Below are 20,050 nucleotides of genomic sequence, written 5' to 3'. Positions count from 1 at the left end.
TGATCTTACCAGGCACATCCACTACACTGGTGCCTAAAAGGTAGCTTATGGTCACACAGTTCATGTCGTAACGTTCATAGATTATGTGAATACCTCAAGTAGCCCTCGTTCGCGTAATCATCTGGGGTCAGGCAACGCTTGCATACAGCTTGCTGAGTCATAGGAGTACACATGTAATGCTTTTTATACTGTTATGAAGCGGATAGCCGACACTGCAACCTCAATTGACGTTAGACAAGCACTATCACCACAAGTGATGTAGGCAACTGTCACCCCAGGGGAGTAGCCAGGGGGGGTGATTGGGCGGGGTTCGACCCCCCCCCCCTAAATTTTTCGATTTTGCATGTGAACATATACACGCACACATACAAACACACCTACGAACTTAAAAAAAGGGTGGTCGGAACTCCCCCCCCCCTGAAAAAATAGCTGGCTACGCTTCTGCGTCACCTAAACTGCTAATGTTACACATTTATTTACAATCTGTATGGCGTGGCTTATGGTCGTTGTCACAAGTTTGTTTGCTACGTTAAACTCACCAACGATAACAAACGGTATGTTTTTCTTTTGCTTAAGCTCCGCAATATGTCATATAAAGCTTCCAGTGTATTTCTAGCCATTCCTGGGTTGAGATAGACTGTTAATCATCTGTGGCGGATATCCGCATACAATGGACCGCGGTATGCTGGTAGGCTCATCACGTCACTGGGGAGATGAGTTCATGACATACGCCGCAGGAATATCACGTTATTCATGTCATGACCCCTAATTGTGTTCGTCATACACTCATGTCATCCAAGGCCAATTTTGATATATATACCAAGGAGGAATATTAATATTGGTGGAGTGGAAGTTATGCCTCGAATGTAAAGTCAAGAATCCGCCATCGTACCAGTGGCAAGATAAGACGTCAGCGTCGCTGTTTAGAAAAATGTTTGACGATTTCAAAAAACAACAATTTCAGCTGACCAACAAACAAACAGAGCAGTGTTTCTTTACACGCACTACCAGTTAAATACGGGTACTTTCGGGACAGATAGTGCTCGACGTGTGTCTTTTTGTTACAAGTTTTTCACAAGAAGCTTCAATGTCTAGGCAAATATTACTTGAAATCCAGCCTTCAATACTCCTCTCGATAAGTTACTTTCGTACGAAACAACAATCTCTTATTTTATAATTAGGCTACATGATACTAACACAGCAAAATCACTTTTCTAAGCGGGCACCAACCGAAAAGCGACACCAACCGAGCGTGTTTCCGAGACAAACCAGGTGCAAATGGTAGCATCAACATTGCCGGTAATACGATGCGAGAGCCTCCACTCCAGAATTTTAAACGACTCCTCACCAGGTCTGACCATTTTATGCTAACAAACGCAATGCTTACATTGCGCGCTCACGATGGTGTCTGCCAAGAATTACACCGATACGGGCCGCGAAATGAGCTGAAATTTCAAACTGAACGTCGTCTGCTCTTCTCCTCGGGGGGCCCGCGCTCGCCGCCTCGCCCCCTCGCCGCGTTGAACATCCGCTTGCTCGCTTTTGGCCGCTCTGCCTTCGGTGTGAACGAGTCTTCAGTGCGTTACGCAGCTAAAGGTGCTGCGCCTCGCACCAAGGAAGACCTTGATGTCCTCCTCGCTCGCCACAACATTATTCTATAGGGCAGCCTAACAACGTCACCAAAAGAAATTTCGTCGGAGTTTCTTTCGGTGGCGTTGAGTCTAATCTCCAGAGAAAGTCAGAGGGCGCGTCTCGCTTACGCATAGTCATGTGGTGATGTGTGTGCATCACGTGATCATCCGGCTCGGGTACGGGGGAACGCCGGGAAGAAGAGCCGCTGCGCGTAGAGAGAAAAGCGAGAAGTGCTAACGGCGGAACAGAAAATGAACGCACGTGGGCATAGTGCCGACGCACTAAAGCTTATGTGTACCTGTACTGAGGCCAAGAAGGTTTGCACAGTAGATGATCTACGAAAGTCTCAGCTAAATAACGGCAGTGTACACGTCATCACTTTTCACTGCTGCGATGTCGTGTCGCTGACCACAATATAGGGTTTGAGTCTTCGATGCCGAAGCTGCCATTTCGCTGTGGAAGCGATGTACGAGTGCCCTTGCACAGTGCCTTGCAAGCACTTTAAAGAACTGCATGTGGACAGACTGATTATAAACTGCCTAATTTGTCGTTTGATGTCAAGGATTGATGAATCAGCAAATAAAATGGGAGGTTTCAATGTCCTATTTTCTTTGCATTATGACAAGTTTAAACAAAATTAATGAACTCTCAATTTTTAGGAGTTTTCACTGAAGGCCACAGCGCGATCGTGAACGATACGTTGGCGAATCTACAATAGGAGTGAATGTGTTGTAATTTTGTTTGGATTTTGCACCGTCGTAACGCTATAGCCTCGCAAATTGATTGCATATACCGACGCTCGGGTTGTTTAGCACGGCGTAGGTTGTGGTTTGAAAAGGACGTGACGTCATTCTCTGTGTTTCTTGCTGCGATCGGTACATGAGCGTACCGGGTCAGCAATGACATGCATTGCCATATTTACACAAGCCGTTAACGGCACAAAAGGTATCTCTTTACATTCTGAGAGCTCCACTTGTAGTGCGGCAGTGCGCTTCTGGTTGAAATTAATGGCGAAAAATTGGTATCAAACTAGCAGCGCGGATTCGCACACAAACAGAGATGGGTAGACAAGATGATCCATGCTACAGAGCTGACATGAACGCGTGCAAATTTGAAATAGCCGAAGAATCAAAGTTTTTATCCAAGCGAACCCAGTACAATGTAAATAAGTGACCTAGGATAGGACAGCGCTCTGCCCTGTAGTTCTTTGTTTCCTTCTTCCTGTGTTGGAGCAGCTCAATAATTCTCTTTGTGACAAAATGTTCCACCCAACCCAGACGAACGCAGTGCTGAGTCAAGCTGTATATCAGGGGTCTCAAACACGCGGCCGGCAGACCTCTCGTATGCGGCCAGCGGCTCCATACGGAATAAAGTTTTGCGACTTTGGTAAGTAGTACTCGCATTATTCTCTCACCTGTATTAATAGCGCTGTGTTCGGGTGGAGCTACAGAGACGGCACTGGTCCCAAGCACATTCTTCGTGAGCCACCCTATGTGGTCATGAGTTGAAACATCGCCGTGGAACGAAAACTACATATTTCAGAATCGGCGTCCAGATTTTAGCCATTGTGTAAATCAGTATCGATATGCTTTTCAAAACCTAACGTCAAACTCCATTCAGAAATGACCCACATTGGGATATGGGAAAGGCGTTATTTCAAAAGGCAACGTTAGACCACATTTTGTTCAAACACTCTCCCGCGCAATGCTGGAGGACCAGGTACCAGGAAAATGCATCAACATTGATTTGCACATTATCTCGAACAAGCTTAGCCTAGCTCTGTACCACACCCTAAAGTATAGCTTACACTGTACACAGAAAAGTCTCACGGTGCCACGAGAGTGCCAAAAAACGCCGGTAGTACTGTATAACGAAGTTTATCACCTCTGAATTTGCAATACGTATTTGAGAGTCTGCCTTCTCACAATGCTGAACACGGCATCTTCAAAATTACACTGTCCCTTAGCTCATTTCAAACGGTCGACAAACTAGAAAATATGCCTGTAGGCAGACAACCGGCTTGACGTTTCATTGAGAATGTGAAAATATAAACACTAATTAGCATACATGCATTTCATACCTTACACATTTTCCCGTTTACCCACTAAAACTTCATGACAGCCACAGAATCTTGTTTGTTGCAATATTTATCTTCCTCAATATTCACACTACATTTTATCCCTCAGTGAAGCTAATTTCCAATTCTGCCGCGGTAATGTCGGCACACCGACGCGCCTTAGAAAGACGCAACTTCTCGCATATAATCCGCAAGTTTGAAGACAGGTTATATAGGTTATGCAAATGTTGTCTCAGCTCTCGTCTGCCGTGAAGAATAAACGGAACGAGCAGCTTCAGTCCGAGGTGAACTCTTGCGGTCTGACACACGCCACTGAATGTAGAATTAGTCACGTGGTAAGCACGTTTAAATATGTGCTTAGCAGAAAAGGCAATAGCATAATTTTGACTAAGGCCCCGGTTTTCGGCAGATTTATATCATGAACTTACACCTTTAAAGCTATATACCTAATGAACCAACACGTGAATTAGAATTAATCAGTCTAGCCATAACTCTTCGTACAATGTTATGTCCACAAAGAAGCATAAAACTTCAGCCAGTAAAGATGCATAGCATCCTCATACGTACATAACAGTTTCAACATAGAAAACTATATCTGAATCGTCGCTGTAACTTGGCTATTTTCGGAAGCAAGCCATGGCGGGTTCATTCATGTCTTATAATTCAGAGCAGGGGCTTTGTAGGATATGTGGCGTATATCGCCAGAGAGAGCCGAGTTTCGGAGTTCCGAGCATGCGAAGAAACCACATACACAAATTGGCGACTAGCTGTAAGTAAACACACAGTTCTCTTACAGGAAAGACAGTGCTTTGTTTATGTAGAGGCCGAACTCATACGGAATACTTCACGTTGTTCGTATTCCTTTTGCGAAGTCCATTCAATCTGTGCAAGCGTACGTTTCAGTTAACTTCGAAATTAGCATTATCCGATTAGCACCCACTGAGTCCGTCTATGCTATGCTTGAACATTCGGGCAACTGCGTTGACGTTAATGGTGTGGAAACACAATGTGGCTAATTTATCTTTTATTACGATATGAATTATACTGACGATCTCGGCCTGTTTTATATGAACACCATGGTGACGCCGTCCGCGTTGGCGCTGCCGTGATGTTCCGTATAAATTCCAAATCGATAACATCGCCCCGCTCGTCGTATGCTCTATGTGCGAATGAAAGCGTGTGAGCGCAGCCCACGAACATTTATCTCGCGGAGAGGAAACGCACCGACCGTCTTTCGTGGCGCGAAAGACCCATGGTAGAGGTGGGGAAGAGGGGGGAGGAGTCAGAGGCAGAGTTGCCAGACACTACCGAGATAATCATCACAAATGCTACCAAGCAAATAATCACCACAAAAGCCCAAAAGGAGCGGAAGTATAATGAATGTTGCAATTTGTGAAAATATTTCTAATTGTATTAAAAAGAATGTCACTCATGTACGAAGGAGAGTTCACAAAATCACTTTAATTACTTTGTGCAGCGAAACTATGCGCAACTATGAACGGCAGCAGATATTCGCTTTTTAACATCGTCTCCAGGGTAGTCTCCAGTCGCTTGAATGCACGTTTGGCAGTGCATGATTAACGTCACTTGCTGATTCCCCCAAGGTATGTTCGACATCAACTCAACCACACAAAGTCATCGATAAACGAGCTACTAATGAACGACAAACGCGCGCTACTGATGAATGTGATATTCACTAAAATAACTATAATAGCTGGAAAAATGCAAGAAAGCACAAAAAATATTGGGGGACCCTTAAGCTTCGCCTTTAAAAGTTGAACGCGATAGCGAAATCCGGCCCCTAGTGCGCACTTCAACCACTAAGTGCATACTTATTAATGTGTATTGTTACACACACACACGCACGCACGCGCGCGAATTTTACAGGCTTTCGATCTAAAGCAAGAGTCGCATGGCCTCCAAGATATACGCCGCGCGCCGGCCCTCTCGGATGCCATGAAAAGTCGAGACATATTTCTCACAATGCCTCACAGATGACAGCACATTATCTAGCGTTTGCTGCGTTGGCTTGATATGTTTTCCTCTAGATGGACATAGTTGTCCATTTTTAGAACTGTTTGAAAGTTCGTGTGTGTATTTAGCGGGGATGGCTGCACTATCCCGGCGTTTTTCGACGTAGTTTGATGGCCTCGCGAATGCGCCTACAAATCGCCGTACGGGCTCATTTTCGTCGTGGCACCTGCCGAACAAAATGCGTCGAGACTCCTTTCACTACATGACATTTATGTAGTGTTTTTGTCCGAAGCAGCTGCAAGTAACATCGTGGCTTTGTGGTAAGACACCTGCTTGCCACGCGAACGGCCCGGGTTCGATCCTCATTGGGACCGAAGATTTTATCGTTTATTATATTTGCTACTTTCTCGATTTTTCGCTCACGGATGATTTTTCGCTCACAACCAACGGTGCCGACGCCGACACCGGAATTTCTGCGACACGAGCTCTCTAACTTTGTGGCGGTCCCACTCCGGCGAACCCCCCTCCGCATTTTACGCATTGTTTGCGGACACACTGTGCTCGCTGCGCTTGACAAATAAATATTAATTGTAATAATTCAGAAAGCTTATGATCTCCGCTTTCTAATGACACCTGGTTTTAATGCCTGTTCGGAAGCGTTACCTAATAGCAATGAAAATAGTGTGAGCAACAAAAGGCATTTTCGTTGTACAAGCCTCCGTTGTACGGCCAGTACGGCGAAACTGTTCAACATAACAAGACCAAATTTACCGTGCCTTTAGAAGAAGTGCTATTTAAGGTTTCTATGAAGAGATATTAGTCATAAAATAATTAGTAATTTATTTACGCTCCAATGAAAATGGGCAAAATATTAAAAGTTTTTGTGAGAATATCTTTTTTACTTTTCAAAGCAGAACAATAATATTTAATGGCTACGTAGACTACACTACACTTATTTTCCATGCGAAGTTGCTTTGTGCTCTGACGAAAACTTGATGAATTATTATTGTGTCAATGCGGCAGTTTATGGCTGTACTTGGTCACGCATTACCGATGAAGCGACAAAACTATACAAGCTGCTACTGTGAACTTCTACATAATCAAGAAGCAAGGCCCTTTCTATGATTCTATGAAGAGAAAATTCCTTTATCTTTATTAGGGAACCTGCGAGACAGCAGTGAATTTACGTAATTTTCCTGCTGACCAGTCCCGTAGAAACTCGCTTTTTTTTTCTTTTAGACGCTAATTGCCAACGAGTATTGCACATTAGTAGATGCATATTGTGTCTTTTATCTACTTGTGCTCACTAACTTGACCACTCAGTGCTTCAAACAAAATATTTTCAATGAATCATAAGTCTCACAGGCGTTTTTTTGGTGGTAGCTCCATCTATGAAATGAAACATCAAGTTGCTTTATGCGAGTTCAAGCGTTCGCCAAAAGTGGCGCAATTAAACATAATAAAACGGGTAGAACAGGCATGAATTATATCTCCAGGCCTCATAGTTTGCTTCACTAACTAAGTCTAGTCGCCGCGCGTAACAAACCATAGAGTTTCCTACAATACTTACTAGAGGGAACTCTGGCGCTAGTGTCTATGGGAGCTGCAACGCATGACGCTTCAGCCAGCATGGGAATGATGGGTAGTACACAAATTTGTCTAAACTTCGTTCTTTCGGCTCCGTTTGGCTCCGCGTCGGCTGCATCCGCTTTGTCGCAAAACTAAATTCAGCAAAAGTCAGCAGTTCCACTTCACCACTTTAACTTTTTTAGGCTAACCAAATCAAACCTGGTCACGAAGTTCACAACGGTCTATTCTTTTATCCGAAACGAACGCCAAAACACGGCAATAAACAAAGCCACAAGTACGTTTGAAGCCGCAAGCACGAAGACTAGGCAAATTTGTGTACTACCCGTCATTCCCATGGTAGCTGAACGATCGCAGCGCCAGAGTCCCCTCTAGTTAATTTTAGGAAACTCTATGTAACAAACATCAACCGTAAAAGGAGGAGGGCTTAGTGATAAACCCTTTCCACTCGCCCCACGTCAGCAGGTGGGGTGATCTCATCAAGCGGCAAATGGTTTCGGTATGCAGGAAGATTGCGCGTTCGTCACGCGTTCTTAGAACCAGTGTTCCCCGGCACGTCTTTAGTAATGTGCATCTCGTTGTGGTTCAGCTGCTTGTGTTTTGCGCGTTCCTTTGAGTGTTTTCGTGCCTGTGAGGTTCGAAATTGTGAAAGGAAGGACGCTGACATGCCGTGTGAATGATACGTATGTAGCGCCGCTTCAAAGGGGACACGATGGTGAACGTATGAAAGCTTGTCATTGCCGGAATTTTCAAAGTATGCCTGTCGAGCACTGTGCCGACAACTTCCACTGACCCAGTAGTGGTAAGTTGCACCCAATCCGGTAATTACGTCCTAGTTGCAACGATGCGACAGAAGCGAGACTTTGTTGAAGATGCAGAACGTTCTAGACAATGTGGCAGAATATTCAATGTACGGGACCCTGGAAAAGTTATATTGTGCTTTGTGAAAAGACGCACTCACTTCGGATAAGACGATCACTGTCTTTGCCACTAATGAGGGCTACGGTGTCAGGAAACAGTTCGACTGAGGAGGACTACTCTACCTAGTGGGGGATAACGCTGTTGCGCACTGCTACTTTGTCGTAAAGCGGCTTGCTGCGTAGCCAGAACTACTACTAATGATCGGATAACAACTAGTTCGTAGCAAAGTACAAGGCGGACAGTGCAATGTCTGGTCAACGAAGAATAACCTGACTTAGACGCACGTGAGACTGGCCACATGAACCGAGTAGCATATGTGCCGATACATATGCTACTGACGAACATTTTGTTGAAAAACTTTTGCGGCAACCTAAATGGAAATCTTGTCGATGGTGCCTGCAAGTCAAAATAAAGGAAAACCACAGCTTTCCACAACAAATAAGTGTATTCATGCTTTTATAGAACAAGCATAAATAAAAACTGGATTCTGTAAAAGCCTACATGACCGGTCATGTAAGCCCCCAAGGCGACCCTGTCCAGCTCTGAACCAGTGCAGCAACAAGCCGGTCGACCGTCGTGCCCGGGCGGCGGCAAGAGCCAATGGACTTCCGGACTAGGAGGCGCACCCCCAATAGCGACTTATTTCTACCAATAAATGTTGTATTCTCTCCCTCCAAAGGGGGGGGGGGGGCGCCCAGCCCCCTCGTGTGCACGCCTACGCTGGCCGATGTACCTATACTCAGTTTCATACAATATATGCAACGCTGTGGAAGCTATACAAGAAGTTCAGTCAGCAGTATGTGTGACTACGCGCGTCTTGCCCCTGGCTTTCATCGTTGTAAACGCTCGTGCGAGACGACCACGAACGCGCCTGCACAGCGTCGCGAAAGGTTACAAATGAGAACAAAGAGATGAAAATAACGAGGTGTCTTGCCCTCCAACGCACAAACCATCTTGGTTTATTACTGTTCCCAAGAGAAAAAAAATCATGCCTCACATGGAAAAATCATTTTCTTCCTCACGCAAACGCATTCATTGTCAAACGTCTCGCTGGCAGAAGCATGTGTTCTAGGAGGTTCTAACTCCGGTAATTAGTGGTAGTCATGTGTTCAACTGATCATCAAGATGTACTTTATTTTGGTAACCGTTTATTGCAGTTTGAGAGGATGAAATTTCGCAGATAACTCTCGAATTATAATTTGCTGAAATCTGTCGGTCCATTTTTTCCTCCTCCAATTGTAATAAGCAAAAGCACGCCCCCCCCCCCCCCCCCCCCCCCCCCACACACACACACAACAGACATGCGCTCGCGCGATGCTATAAAAGTCACTGGCACGGTCGCTAAAATGAACCAAAATGATTGTTTTAGTAGCGGCCGTGCAATTCCACTGAAACGCTGCGAAGCGTTTGATTGATGTTTTGTTCAATACTATTTCACTGAGGCACATTATATTATGTGAGTGAGTGCGTTAGTGAGAGCGTAGCGCGTGCGTGTGGGTGAGAGCGCGTGTGTGTGCGTGTGTGAGTGCACGCTGTTGTACGCACCAGTGTGCGTGTGTGTGCGTGTTTTTTTTTTCTTTTGTTCTGAAGCGATTGTATTTAGACGCTGCGCTGTCCTTTCTCAAGGGCTGCAATAGGAAGCGAGCGTTTGTCCTTACAAACTGGGGCACTTATCGTCATGTCGTTGAAACGACGCCAACAGTTGGCCCCGATTGTAGGTGAAAGACGCCGTCCGCGTTTGTGCTCCTTGCTTTTTGTCGGCCGATTTCCGTGACCTAGCGCGACATATATAACATATAAAACACGCGCGAGGCGACGCTGACCATACTTGCGCGCGCAATTTTCTCGCTTTCTGCAAACGTGGATGAGTGGCGTCGTCTGTTGTCGTTTTTCGAACTATTGGCAAGATGGTGGTAGTGGAACCGCCACCTTAAAACGCGACAGTGACTGTAAGAGTCTACAAGTGACTCGGCGTGAAATGAAGCCCAATTCCGCTTATTATGAGCCTAAGTGGCAGCTCTGAACTGTCAGAGACACGGTTGCATGGCGGGGCGCGGTCTCACGTGCTTTTAGTGGCAGGGATTAGCAGACGGCGTGCACATTTGTACACATGCCCGTTTGTCCGCTCTGTTTGCGATGAAGTGATAGACAGCACGAAGGTCGCTTCGCTCGCTGCAGTGGTTCTGTTTCCTTACGCCGGCGTTTTGTGAGTTACGCCAGGTTGGATGCTACAGGAGATAGCTTTCCTTACTTTGCATAACAGTCCGATACGTTGCTATCGCATTCATTGCTCCGGCCTTGCGTCGAAACTGTGCCTTTTTATAGCACCGCTGTTAAGCTTTTCGTGTGTCCGCGCGGATCGTACAGAAAATTCGGGTGGATATGAGCCACAAGAATAGGGCAAGCACCACTACCGAGTACAAGCATTTAGGGCAGCCATATGTATGCGTTCTTGGTGGGAAAGTGAAGGTGAGGAGGAGGGAAAGAAAGAGGGGAGAGGGTGATGCATAGCGTAGCCATCTATAGTATAGTACAGCAAAATGACGGGAAATGAGGGTGAGGAGAAAGGAGGAGGGGAACGCCACCAGCTCCCCTGTTCCCAGTCTTCTGACCACCAGTGCGTAGCTGCTGCCCCAAGTTCGTTTTTTTTTAACTTGCTGGTAAACTTATCAAGGCCAGACTTCTGTGGACTTGCAATGCATGTCTCAGTCTCGCTGAATCACACAGTGCACGGTCCTCCTCCAGTAGATGAGCTGTACCAGTGACGATATTTGCCAGCCTGTCTTGCAACATATGTTAGCACATTGCATCAATGTGGGGCTAGTCGTTCTCCCGAAGTCGCCAAAGGTATATAGGCGTCATTCTTCTAAATTTATTAGTTGGGCACTTGCACGCTCTTTTCATGATTTGTGTGGTACACCAGTACGCCTGCAGCTCTGTTAGCCGGCGCCTCTGGGTAAACTTGAGGGCCCGCAGGTGAGGTATCATTTCTGTAACTTACCATGATACTAGCTGTATGCCTGGGCAGTTTCAAGCAGGCTCGTGTGACCGTGGTGTTTCCTCTAAGAAAAGTTATTAATCCATTTAGGAGATTGGCAGGTGTCCCTTTTTTCATTTATTGCTCTTCACGCTAGTAGACGTCGAGTGATTCGTTGTACTTTTACCACACTGAGCGACTGTGTTGGAAGGGTAGTGGTGTGTAGTTTACAGACCAGAAGAAATGTTTGAATGCAAGACATGTCTTTTTAGGAGAATAACAGACAACTGTAGTTTTACCTTCTACTCTGAATAGAAAACTATTCTTACTTCTAGAACACGTGTCATAGAGAATGTATTTCGTGTTCGAATACGTGGCTCAAAAAACAATTACCTTTTCTGCTATCGGCTGTCCCTTGTTTTAAATACCTCTGTAAAATTCCTTGGCAAACGGTCCCTATTGGAAAATCAGTGGCACTGGCCCAGTGCCATACCTGTTTATTGGACCAGTGTGGCGCTGGGTACTTGGACGCTGGCACGCTGCACGCGGCACACTGGACGCTGGCGCACTGCACACTGGGCCACCCGTTACGGGCCGAAATTGGGCTTTGAAATTGTTTTTTTTAAACTGTGGTCATACCCAGATCGTAATTAGGGCCGAAAGGCGAGAACTACGACAAAAAGAAACAAGCAAAAAAAAAAAACTTAAGAAAAACCGAGCGAGCGGGAGTCGAACCCATTACCTCGACGTACCGTGCATCCCGAATCTGACACGTTACCGCTGCACCACACCTGAAAGACGGTAGGCAGTTTCTTTTTTCTTCATGTTATAACTACTTCCGGTAGCCAGTATTTTCATTTTTCTCGTTTAGAAACGCAGTTTTCAGTCTATTCGTGCTCGCGAGAACCTAAGAGGAGGTAGTTAATTTGTTTGTCATGTGCTGCCTAGGATCAGAACGTCTATCTGGCACGTTTTGCCGCAAAAAATTTTAGCGTAACCGCAGATGTGTTGCGGCAATCGCACCGACTCGCTAAGCAGTTAGTCATACCTACGTGAAAAACAGTGTGCCTCTGACCTGCACACTGAGCACTTTAGTTTTCGTCAGCCGTTTGAACATATTTTCTGTCCATTTTGTTTACGTTCCACGTACTATACATCCGCCGTAGTTCATCCTAGCCGAACCGACTGTTAGGCTTAGAGCTGTACTCCGTGCGCCGCGATCGCTGTGATGAACGTGGATATTCAATTACGAAGAATATAATAATCGTTCAAATGCAGGTTCGATCATATCTCACTCAAGCGAGGCCATATTTGCACCTTCGAGTACATGAATCAGAAGCTAAAAACGCAGAGATTGAGCGTTATATTGGCTCGCTGTTGCCGGTGACGTGCGGCTTTCAGCGGTACGAGTCCATACGGAAGGACTGGACTGGCTGATAGAGTAGGTTGATGTTATTATCAGACTAATACTAATGTCATATTGTGTTGCGAATGATATGCGAATGAGTTTTTTTCGATGCAGTTACATGAACTACATTCACGACACTCGATCACACACGTCAGAGAAAGTGCGCGCGCTCGCGCTCGGCAGATGATTGCTTCGGTGTATACGTACGTCCGTCGTTTATCAAAACTAAAGCTACATATGTGTAGAACACAGAATAGAATAATATTTTTAAGATATTTGATAAGTTTTCTTTTGACTTCTCGCGACCCAATACCAAATCTTATATGAAATCCACCCAGTGCACCCAGTTTTTTCCAATGTGCTGCCAGTGTTCCCAGTGCGCAGGCAGACACTGTACAGCGTGACCAGTGCCTCCCAGTGCGCTGTAAGACACTGGGCCACACTGTAAAGTATTCCCAGCGTGTTTCAGCGCACCGGGCGGCACTGGCCACGCCGTACAACTTGTCCCAGTGCCTCCTAGCGCGCTGTAGTACACTGGGACACACTGTACAGCGTTTCCAGTGCGACCCAGTGCGCTGAAAGGCACTGGGAGGCACTGGCGACGCTGTTTCTTTCGATAGGGGTACAATAAATAAAGAAATAAATAAATAAATAAATAAATAAATAAATAAATAAATAAATAAATAAATAAATAAAATTAGGGAATAAACAGACTAATAGAGGGACGATATAACAAGCGCTATTATTATTTCCTAATGCGTAACCACACGTATTTTGCTTGCCTAGCTTTCTTGATTGTATCGACGAAGAACAAGACCACAAGCAGAGCAGAACGAAAGAAACAGAATGATCACTTATTTACCGTATTGCCGTAGCTTGCCTAAACCAGACTCGCATACTCCATTTCTGTCCCCATTCCCAATAAATAAGTACTTCACGACGTGAGCGCGAAGATCGAAAAGTGGGAAACCTTACAAAGCGTATTCGATATTATTTTAAGTAATACTGTAGGTAAAAAAGCACGAGCTCAATAGCGCGAACCATCTTAACCACGTGCCGTTTGCAGGAATCAGCGAAGTCTCTTGACGTTACCCTCCATTGCGATATTCCCAAGTTAAGCGTGATCTTTTAAGAGTTCATAATTCAAAATCCGAAGAAAAGACAGAACGAAAGCGAGTAAGGCGCCTTCGAGACTTGATCGATCTTTTTCGAGGGTTTCTTCCGCCGGTTCCGCTCATCCGAGTGCACTGCGTGGAAAACTCGGAGAGAAGTGTCGACTGCACGCTTTTTTGTCCGCGAGCAGCAGCGGGGGCGGCCGGAGGTCTATTCTTGGGAAGTCATCGATCGCTGCCGCCAATCTCGGCCGAATAAAAACAGCAGCGCGAGACCATGCGCGACCCGTGCAGAGACTGCTCCTCGCCGTCGCGACTCCCCCAGTGCCACCGAACCATTGCAACGCGCCAGACCGCAGTGCGTTGCCCTCGGCCGCGGCCCACGCCGCAGCAGCCTCTGTTCGCCGCCCGTTGCTTTCAGAAAATTACGCACTCACAAGCTCGCACAGCGACAAGCGTAAGGAAGGGCTGTTGATAATTCAGATATCGTTAACAGCTAGAAGCTTGTTAAAACACTGTGGGACGTCACGCCGCAAAACTATCACGTGTGTATGCTGCATACACAATCATATGAAGCGAGTAAGTAATGAACCACAGAAAGCAGAGCAGATACTTTAAATTGTTAACACTAATAGTGGGATAAATTTACTGCAGTGCTGCTGAAAGTGCTATCAGACCCCTTGAGTCGATCCAGGACCGCGATGATCTCTTTGCCTCGTCAAGCTGTTCCCATCATTACAGTGCTTCATCAATAAGCGAACACTTGGTCTAACCGACCTTGCAAGTCGTCGGAACTATCTTCCAGAAAAATTTCTATAGTACTAATGAGGCCCTCAAAGACGAGCTGCTTCGTCAGCCATCTTACGTGTCACTAGAGGTTCCGAACTCAGCGCCCTTCGAGCTGCAATGCAATTTATTGCACAAGAATTTTTTAGTAAATGGGTAATATTTATAGGCAAAGCGCGTGAAGGTTATGACGTTGAAACTACACTAGGTCGGTGTACCACGCCAATAAAATTTGTCATTGCGCTAGTAATGAAGGTCATAGCATAATTTTACAAGGCCTGTCCAGACGTCGTGGTATGAGTAACCATCCCACCGATATTGCCGCCCGATGTGCCTGTTACGGAGCACCGACACTGCTCCTGCCATAATGAAGAGCAGACGCTGTAAGAGATCTTCGCCACACAACTCATAGTATCACGCTAGCTCAGTATGGTTCACATGCCAAACTCCAACCGACGCCTATACAGCCTTGATTCATTACTACAACTGCAAGTACTAACCAAATTTCTCGACATGACGCTGCAGTGCTGCGTCGGCTATGGGTCGGCGCAGAATTCCCCAACTCATACGGCTGTCTCACTTAAGTGGCGGATTAACTCATATGCGATTGCTGCATATAGGAAGGGACTATAGATAACTTCGCGTGCCGTTGTTCACCATTTGACGAGCGTCGCCAGGAACTCCATTGTGCCTTCAACAGACTTTATAATCGGCATTTTACAGAAGATATCGGGAGCCGAATGTCTGAGCTTACCAGCATGAAATCAAACGAGCCCTTGTGCAGTTTTTTAGTGCAATTTATTAAGTAATCGCCTGCAGACACACTGCACTGCGCATTCGTATAGTGAATTGTGTGTACAAATGCTTTCTCTCTCTCTCTTTTGGAACAGCGCAAAAGACGAAAGAAACAGAAGATTTAACAACACGAGCGCTGTGTGTCCGCGTGTCTGTGTTCCTTTCGTCTGTTGCGCTGTCCCAAAATGAACCCAACTCTCCCTTCTTATTCTCTCTCTCTCTCTTTCTCTCTCTTTGACCATCATTTCCATCCCCATGTGTAGGGTAGCAAACTGGACAAAGTCTAGTCAACCTTTCTGCATTTCCTGTATTCTGTGTATCTGTCTTACGTGTTAGCCCGGAGGGATGATCGTGTTACCCCGCGTTACGTGTTACTCTGCCGGGATCATGAAAATTGGTGCGCACTCAACCCTCAACACCTTATACAAAGATTCGTTTATGTCAAAAGCCTTCATTCACCCTAGAACCACCCCCGGCCACCACCGCGTCTATTACTTGTTCAAAAGATATTGAATAAACTGTTCATGCAACTATTTATGCTCGTCCCTTCTTTGTACAGGGCTTCAGTGAAGGACCAGTCTCCAGAGTCACAGTTCCAAATCGTGCAGTTTCGGAGAATAAGCCGCAAGGCGCATCATGTGAAGTACGAAAAGAAGCACTTGACTGCGAACTTAGCATTTCAGGCAACGAAAAAGCGCGGTTGGGCAACCGACACAAAAATTATCACCGTGATCATCATCATATTTTATAGTCGATGGATCGGGACTCCCGTGTACTGTGTATAAGCCCATCAAAATGCAGTCGCTGTAGCTTGGATAGAACCGCTGACCTGGAGCTCAACAGCGCAACGCAAGAGCAAGCAATTTGTCATTTCTCAGCTGCTGGATAGCCTTTGTGCTTAGTTCTCTTCAAAGCGCGAGTGTTATACTCCTGTCAAACGGACAGCCGTTAAGCTAACTACGGCTACGCCTAACCACGGTTACGGGTAGCTACAAAGTAGATGTAACCGCAGCAGACGTCACCGCGTTTCCTAACCGTGGTTATTGCCAAGAGAGCCAAGCAAGCATGGCTTACCCTCATGAAGCGACAAACTGCCGAGATGGTGGACAAGCTGCGAGAGCACCAGCCGTGAAACGGCGCAAGTACTGTGCTGCTTCGCACTCTTTGAGGAATTCAGTAGAACGCGACTCCAGTTGGCGAAAGACACTCAAGGAAAACTCGCGGAAAACGAGCTTCGCCGTGGAACGGCCAACAGTAAAGATATTCGCAGGGGTAGCGAGAGGGTACAGCCATAACGCTACACGTTTCTTGACGGGAATCGCCGTTCACATTGATCGTGTCTAGCCGCCTCATACAGCCGCAAACAAAGAATATGTAGTCAAAGGTAAAGCAGCTGTTTCGGGGGAGGGTGCGCAAATTCGTTCTTATAGCATTAGAGTTTATTGCGGTGATCCCTGGAAACTCTCTTTGTCCAGTGATCTACTTGTACGTACGCTCGACGGGGCAACAGTACAAAAGAGAAAAGCGCGTTTCATTTTGTCATAAGCGCCGACAGCAGCAAGAAGGATGGGTGCACTGTGAGGCTCTGGTGTATTCGCCTATGGCGGGCAGTCCGAGAAGAAGTTTCACCTAGGATGCTTTGCTTTGAAAACGCATAGTACGGGGCGCATAAAGCGACAGAAAAGCAACGCTTACTCTGTGAGTCCGCAGGCGGCGCGAGCATGCCGTAACTAGCCCGACGCGAGGCCGCGTAGTCCACCGAGTTGCGTGAAGTGCGCCGTGATCCGGGTCCTCCTCCCTTGGCGCCCGGTGGCTGAGCCAGGGACCCGTCCACAGAGCTGAGCACGGCGGGTCCCGGGGACGGCGAGGCAGCATCACCCATGCGATCGCGCCCGGATGTGCCGAAACGGGCTCTGTCGGAAGAAGAAACACAGCGGGCGATTGTACGTGACTATATATATTAGCAGCGGTGCTGTTTAAGCTCGAGGTTAGGCTTTGCAGAATGAACAAAAACGATCATCATCATGATTGATCTCTACCTTTTAGCACGTTGCTTGGCAGGCGCTCTCTCTCTTCGTACTCTTCTTAATCTCCTTAAGGCCTTGCTATTTAAGATAATTGTTAATTAGGACCTCGCTAACTAATGTTATGCTAATTAAGACATTTCTGATTCAGGACTTGTTAATTCTGGTTCAGCAAATTAAGAAGTTGTTAATTAATATCTTGCTAATTAATCCTTTCACTTCACGTAGTCAAGACGACACTTCGCCACGTAGTATAATTCTGCGCTCCAAATAGCCAAGCCTTGAAATGTCTAACCAAACCTAGCAACGACTTAGTAGAGCTTGTACAAGCCGACACATCTAGGTCGGCCACAAGCTCAGCTGTTAGTGGAGCCTTGCACCACTTGTGCAAGCTGTCTACATTTTGTCTTGAACTTAAGAAAAAGATTGTGTCCATGACAGCGTAATTTAAAACGCGAACAATATGGAATATAATTCAATCAGTTGCTATGTTTTAGGCCTTATGCCAATTTGTATAAGCAGCTTTATAATTTTCCTCTTATACACTTCGGTCGACTTATGCTTAGAATTCAACGACTGACGTGTCAGGCTCTCGCTTAATAAGTCCAAATGCTGTTTCGGATCAGCTAGATAATGTTTAAGTTTCCCGTGATCGCTCATAATATATGCAGGTACAAATGACAAAAATGCAGCGCACGTTAGATAACACAAAGAAAAACGAACAGTGGCGGCGAGCTCTTACTGCGGATTTCATAAAAAAAAAATAAAGTCAGTTTCACCGCAAGGGCGAAGCAATAAATGCGATAGCAACAATTTTAGCGTTACACGAAGTGAGGGTGGCAGCTAACTGTTTTGTATCCTAGCTTGCGTAACTACAAAACGTGGGTGTAAGAGAATACGGCCGCTCCAAGGAGAGATACTCTCCGCATAGTCACTTCGCGCTGAAAGCGCAGCACGTAGAAGGTATGCGAGCCGCCCGCTGTGACGGCTTTCGAGATAGCGCGCGCGCCAGCGATCGCGACCACGCCCTTAGATTCCAAGTTCAAAGCACGGTGTAAGAATATACTCAGGTGATGACACTCTTCCCCCAACGCATGGGAAACCGCAATCCACGCGCGTCCAGATAATGTTCGGGTTCTTATCAAATGAATTGCAGTTTCATCGGTGCCGTCTTGGAGGGCGCTACGAAAAGCGGGGCAGTCGTCTCCATAGCAACGCGCATGCTGCTGATAACGTGCATTTTTTGTGCCATTTTGTTGGATAATGTGCATCCGCCAAGCGGCGTCGAGGGGCGAAATCGAGAGAGCAACAGGAGAGGGCACGGCGAGCGCGGCGCACTCCGCCTCAAGCCACTAGATGGCGCACCGTTCAACGGACCGACGACCGAACATTTTCTGGCCGCTTAGGCGTGCGCAGTGTCAACACCTGAATATTCTTACACCGTGGTTCAAAGTGGCTTCTCCAGCGACAACCTCCCCCTCCTCGCCCAACCTCACGTCTTTTCAGGGTAGTTAAAGACGGACGGGGCGTTTCCTGTCTGCTTCGACGGCACGCCTCCGGAGCTGGGTGATGTTATCGCATGCACCCTCCGAGCGACGGAAATGGGCCGGCTTGTTTGATCTCTGCTTCGGCCGCGTTTGTCGCCCCCGCTCGCGCGCTTTTACCCGCGATAGAACATGCAATGCGCGGGGGGTCTTATCAATTTGGACTTCACACCAGAAGGACATGACGGCGACGGCAAAAACCCGTCGAGTCTGTCCATATAATGGCTATCGCAATAAAATAAAGAACATACATTTCTTTTTGTGCCCTGCCGAAATAACTGCATCGACGATAATACGGACGTAATTTTAATGAAGGCGAAATACTGGAGGCCCGTGTACTTAGATTTAAATGCATGTTAAAGAACCTAAGGTAGTCGAAATTTCCGGAGCCCTCCCCTACGGCGTCCCTAATAAACATATAGTGGTTTTGGGATGTAAAACCCCAGAAAATATTAGTTTGATAACGCTGTCCTAGCTGTTATACTGTTTCAGCGCACGCTTGTGCACATAGCTCTTACCCGCCACGGTGGTCTAGTAGTTATGGCGCTCTACTACTGACGCGAAGGTTGCGGCGGCCGTATTTTCGATGGAGGCGGAAATGCTTGAGGCCCGTGTGCTTAAATTTAGGTGCACGTTAATGAACTCCCGGTGGTCGCGATTTTCGGAGCCCTCCACTACGGCGTCCCTCATAATCATACAGTGGTTTTGGGACGTAAAACCCCAGCAATTATATTAAACAAAGCTGCTTACCGGCGCATTCACATATGCGCATTTGGCTTGGATTATACTTGAGAGAAATGTTGTTGCCTTTTGTTATTCATTTTAGTGTCATTTTCTTGTTTAATGTCGCATCCCTAGGACTTTTTTTTCTTGTTTCCGTGTGTTCAAGGGAATACAGTGTATTCTTATAGCATACAAAAGGAAACTGGCATGATTGATGAAGATTACTGTCTTGATATGAAATAGCAAGCAACAGATCAAGTGCACACAGGGCTGAGAGCTATCCATCCACATTGACGAAAAGAACACACGTGCGGTAGGGAAAGAGGCTTAGGGAAGATTACGCCATTAGAGAAAAATAATAATAATTGCTGCGGTTTTACGCCCCGAAACCATGATATAATTCTGAGGGACGCCGCTGTGGAGTGCTCAGGAAATTTTGACCATTGTTCAATGTGTACCTAAATCTATGTACACAGACCTCAAGCATTTT

At 46.3% G+C, this 20,050-nt stretch overlaps 1 protein-coding gene across 2 annotated transcripts in view; it reads right to left on the bottom strand.

Annotated features, from left to right (window-relative positions):
• Positions 1-20,050, bottom strand: part of LOC119394399 (uncharacterized) — a 275,463-nt gene that overhangs the window by 43,132 nt on the left and 212,281 nt on the right. For both annotated transcript variants that reach the window (XM_037661694.2, XM_049415773.1), the window contains one exon: positions 16,965-17,182. In XM_037661694.2, coding sequence (XP_037517622.1) covers positions 16,965-17,182 — 218 coding nt within the window. The remainder of the gene's footprint in view (positions 1-16,964; positions 17,183-20,050) is intronic.

Source organism: Rhipicephalus sanguineus, chromosome 5, assembly GCF_013339695.2.
Source record: "Rhipicephalus sanguineus isolate Rsan-2018 chromosome 5, BIME_Rsan_1.4, whole genome shotgun sequence".
NCBI classification, from domain to species: domain Eukaryota; kingdom Metazoa; phylum Arthropoda; class Arachnida; order Ixodida; family Ixodidae; genus Rhipicephalus; species Rhipicephalus sanguineus.
The sequence above is the reverse complement of the archived record's forward strand: the minus strand, read 5'-3'. Positions and strand labels throughout refer to the sequence as shown.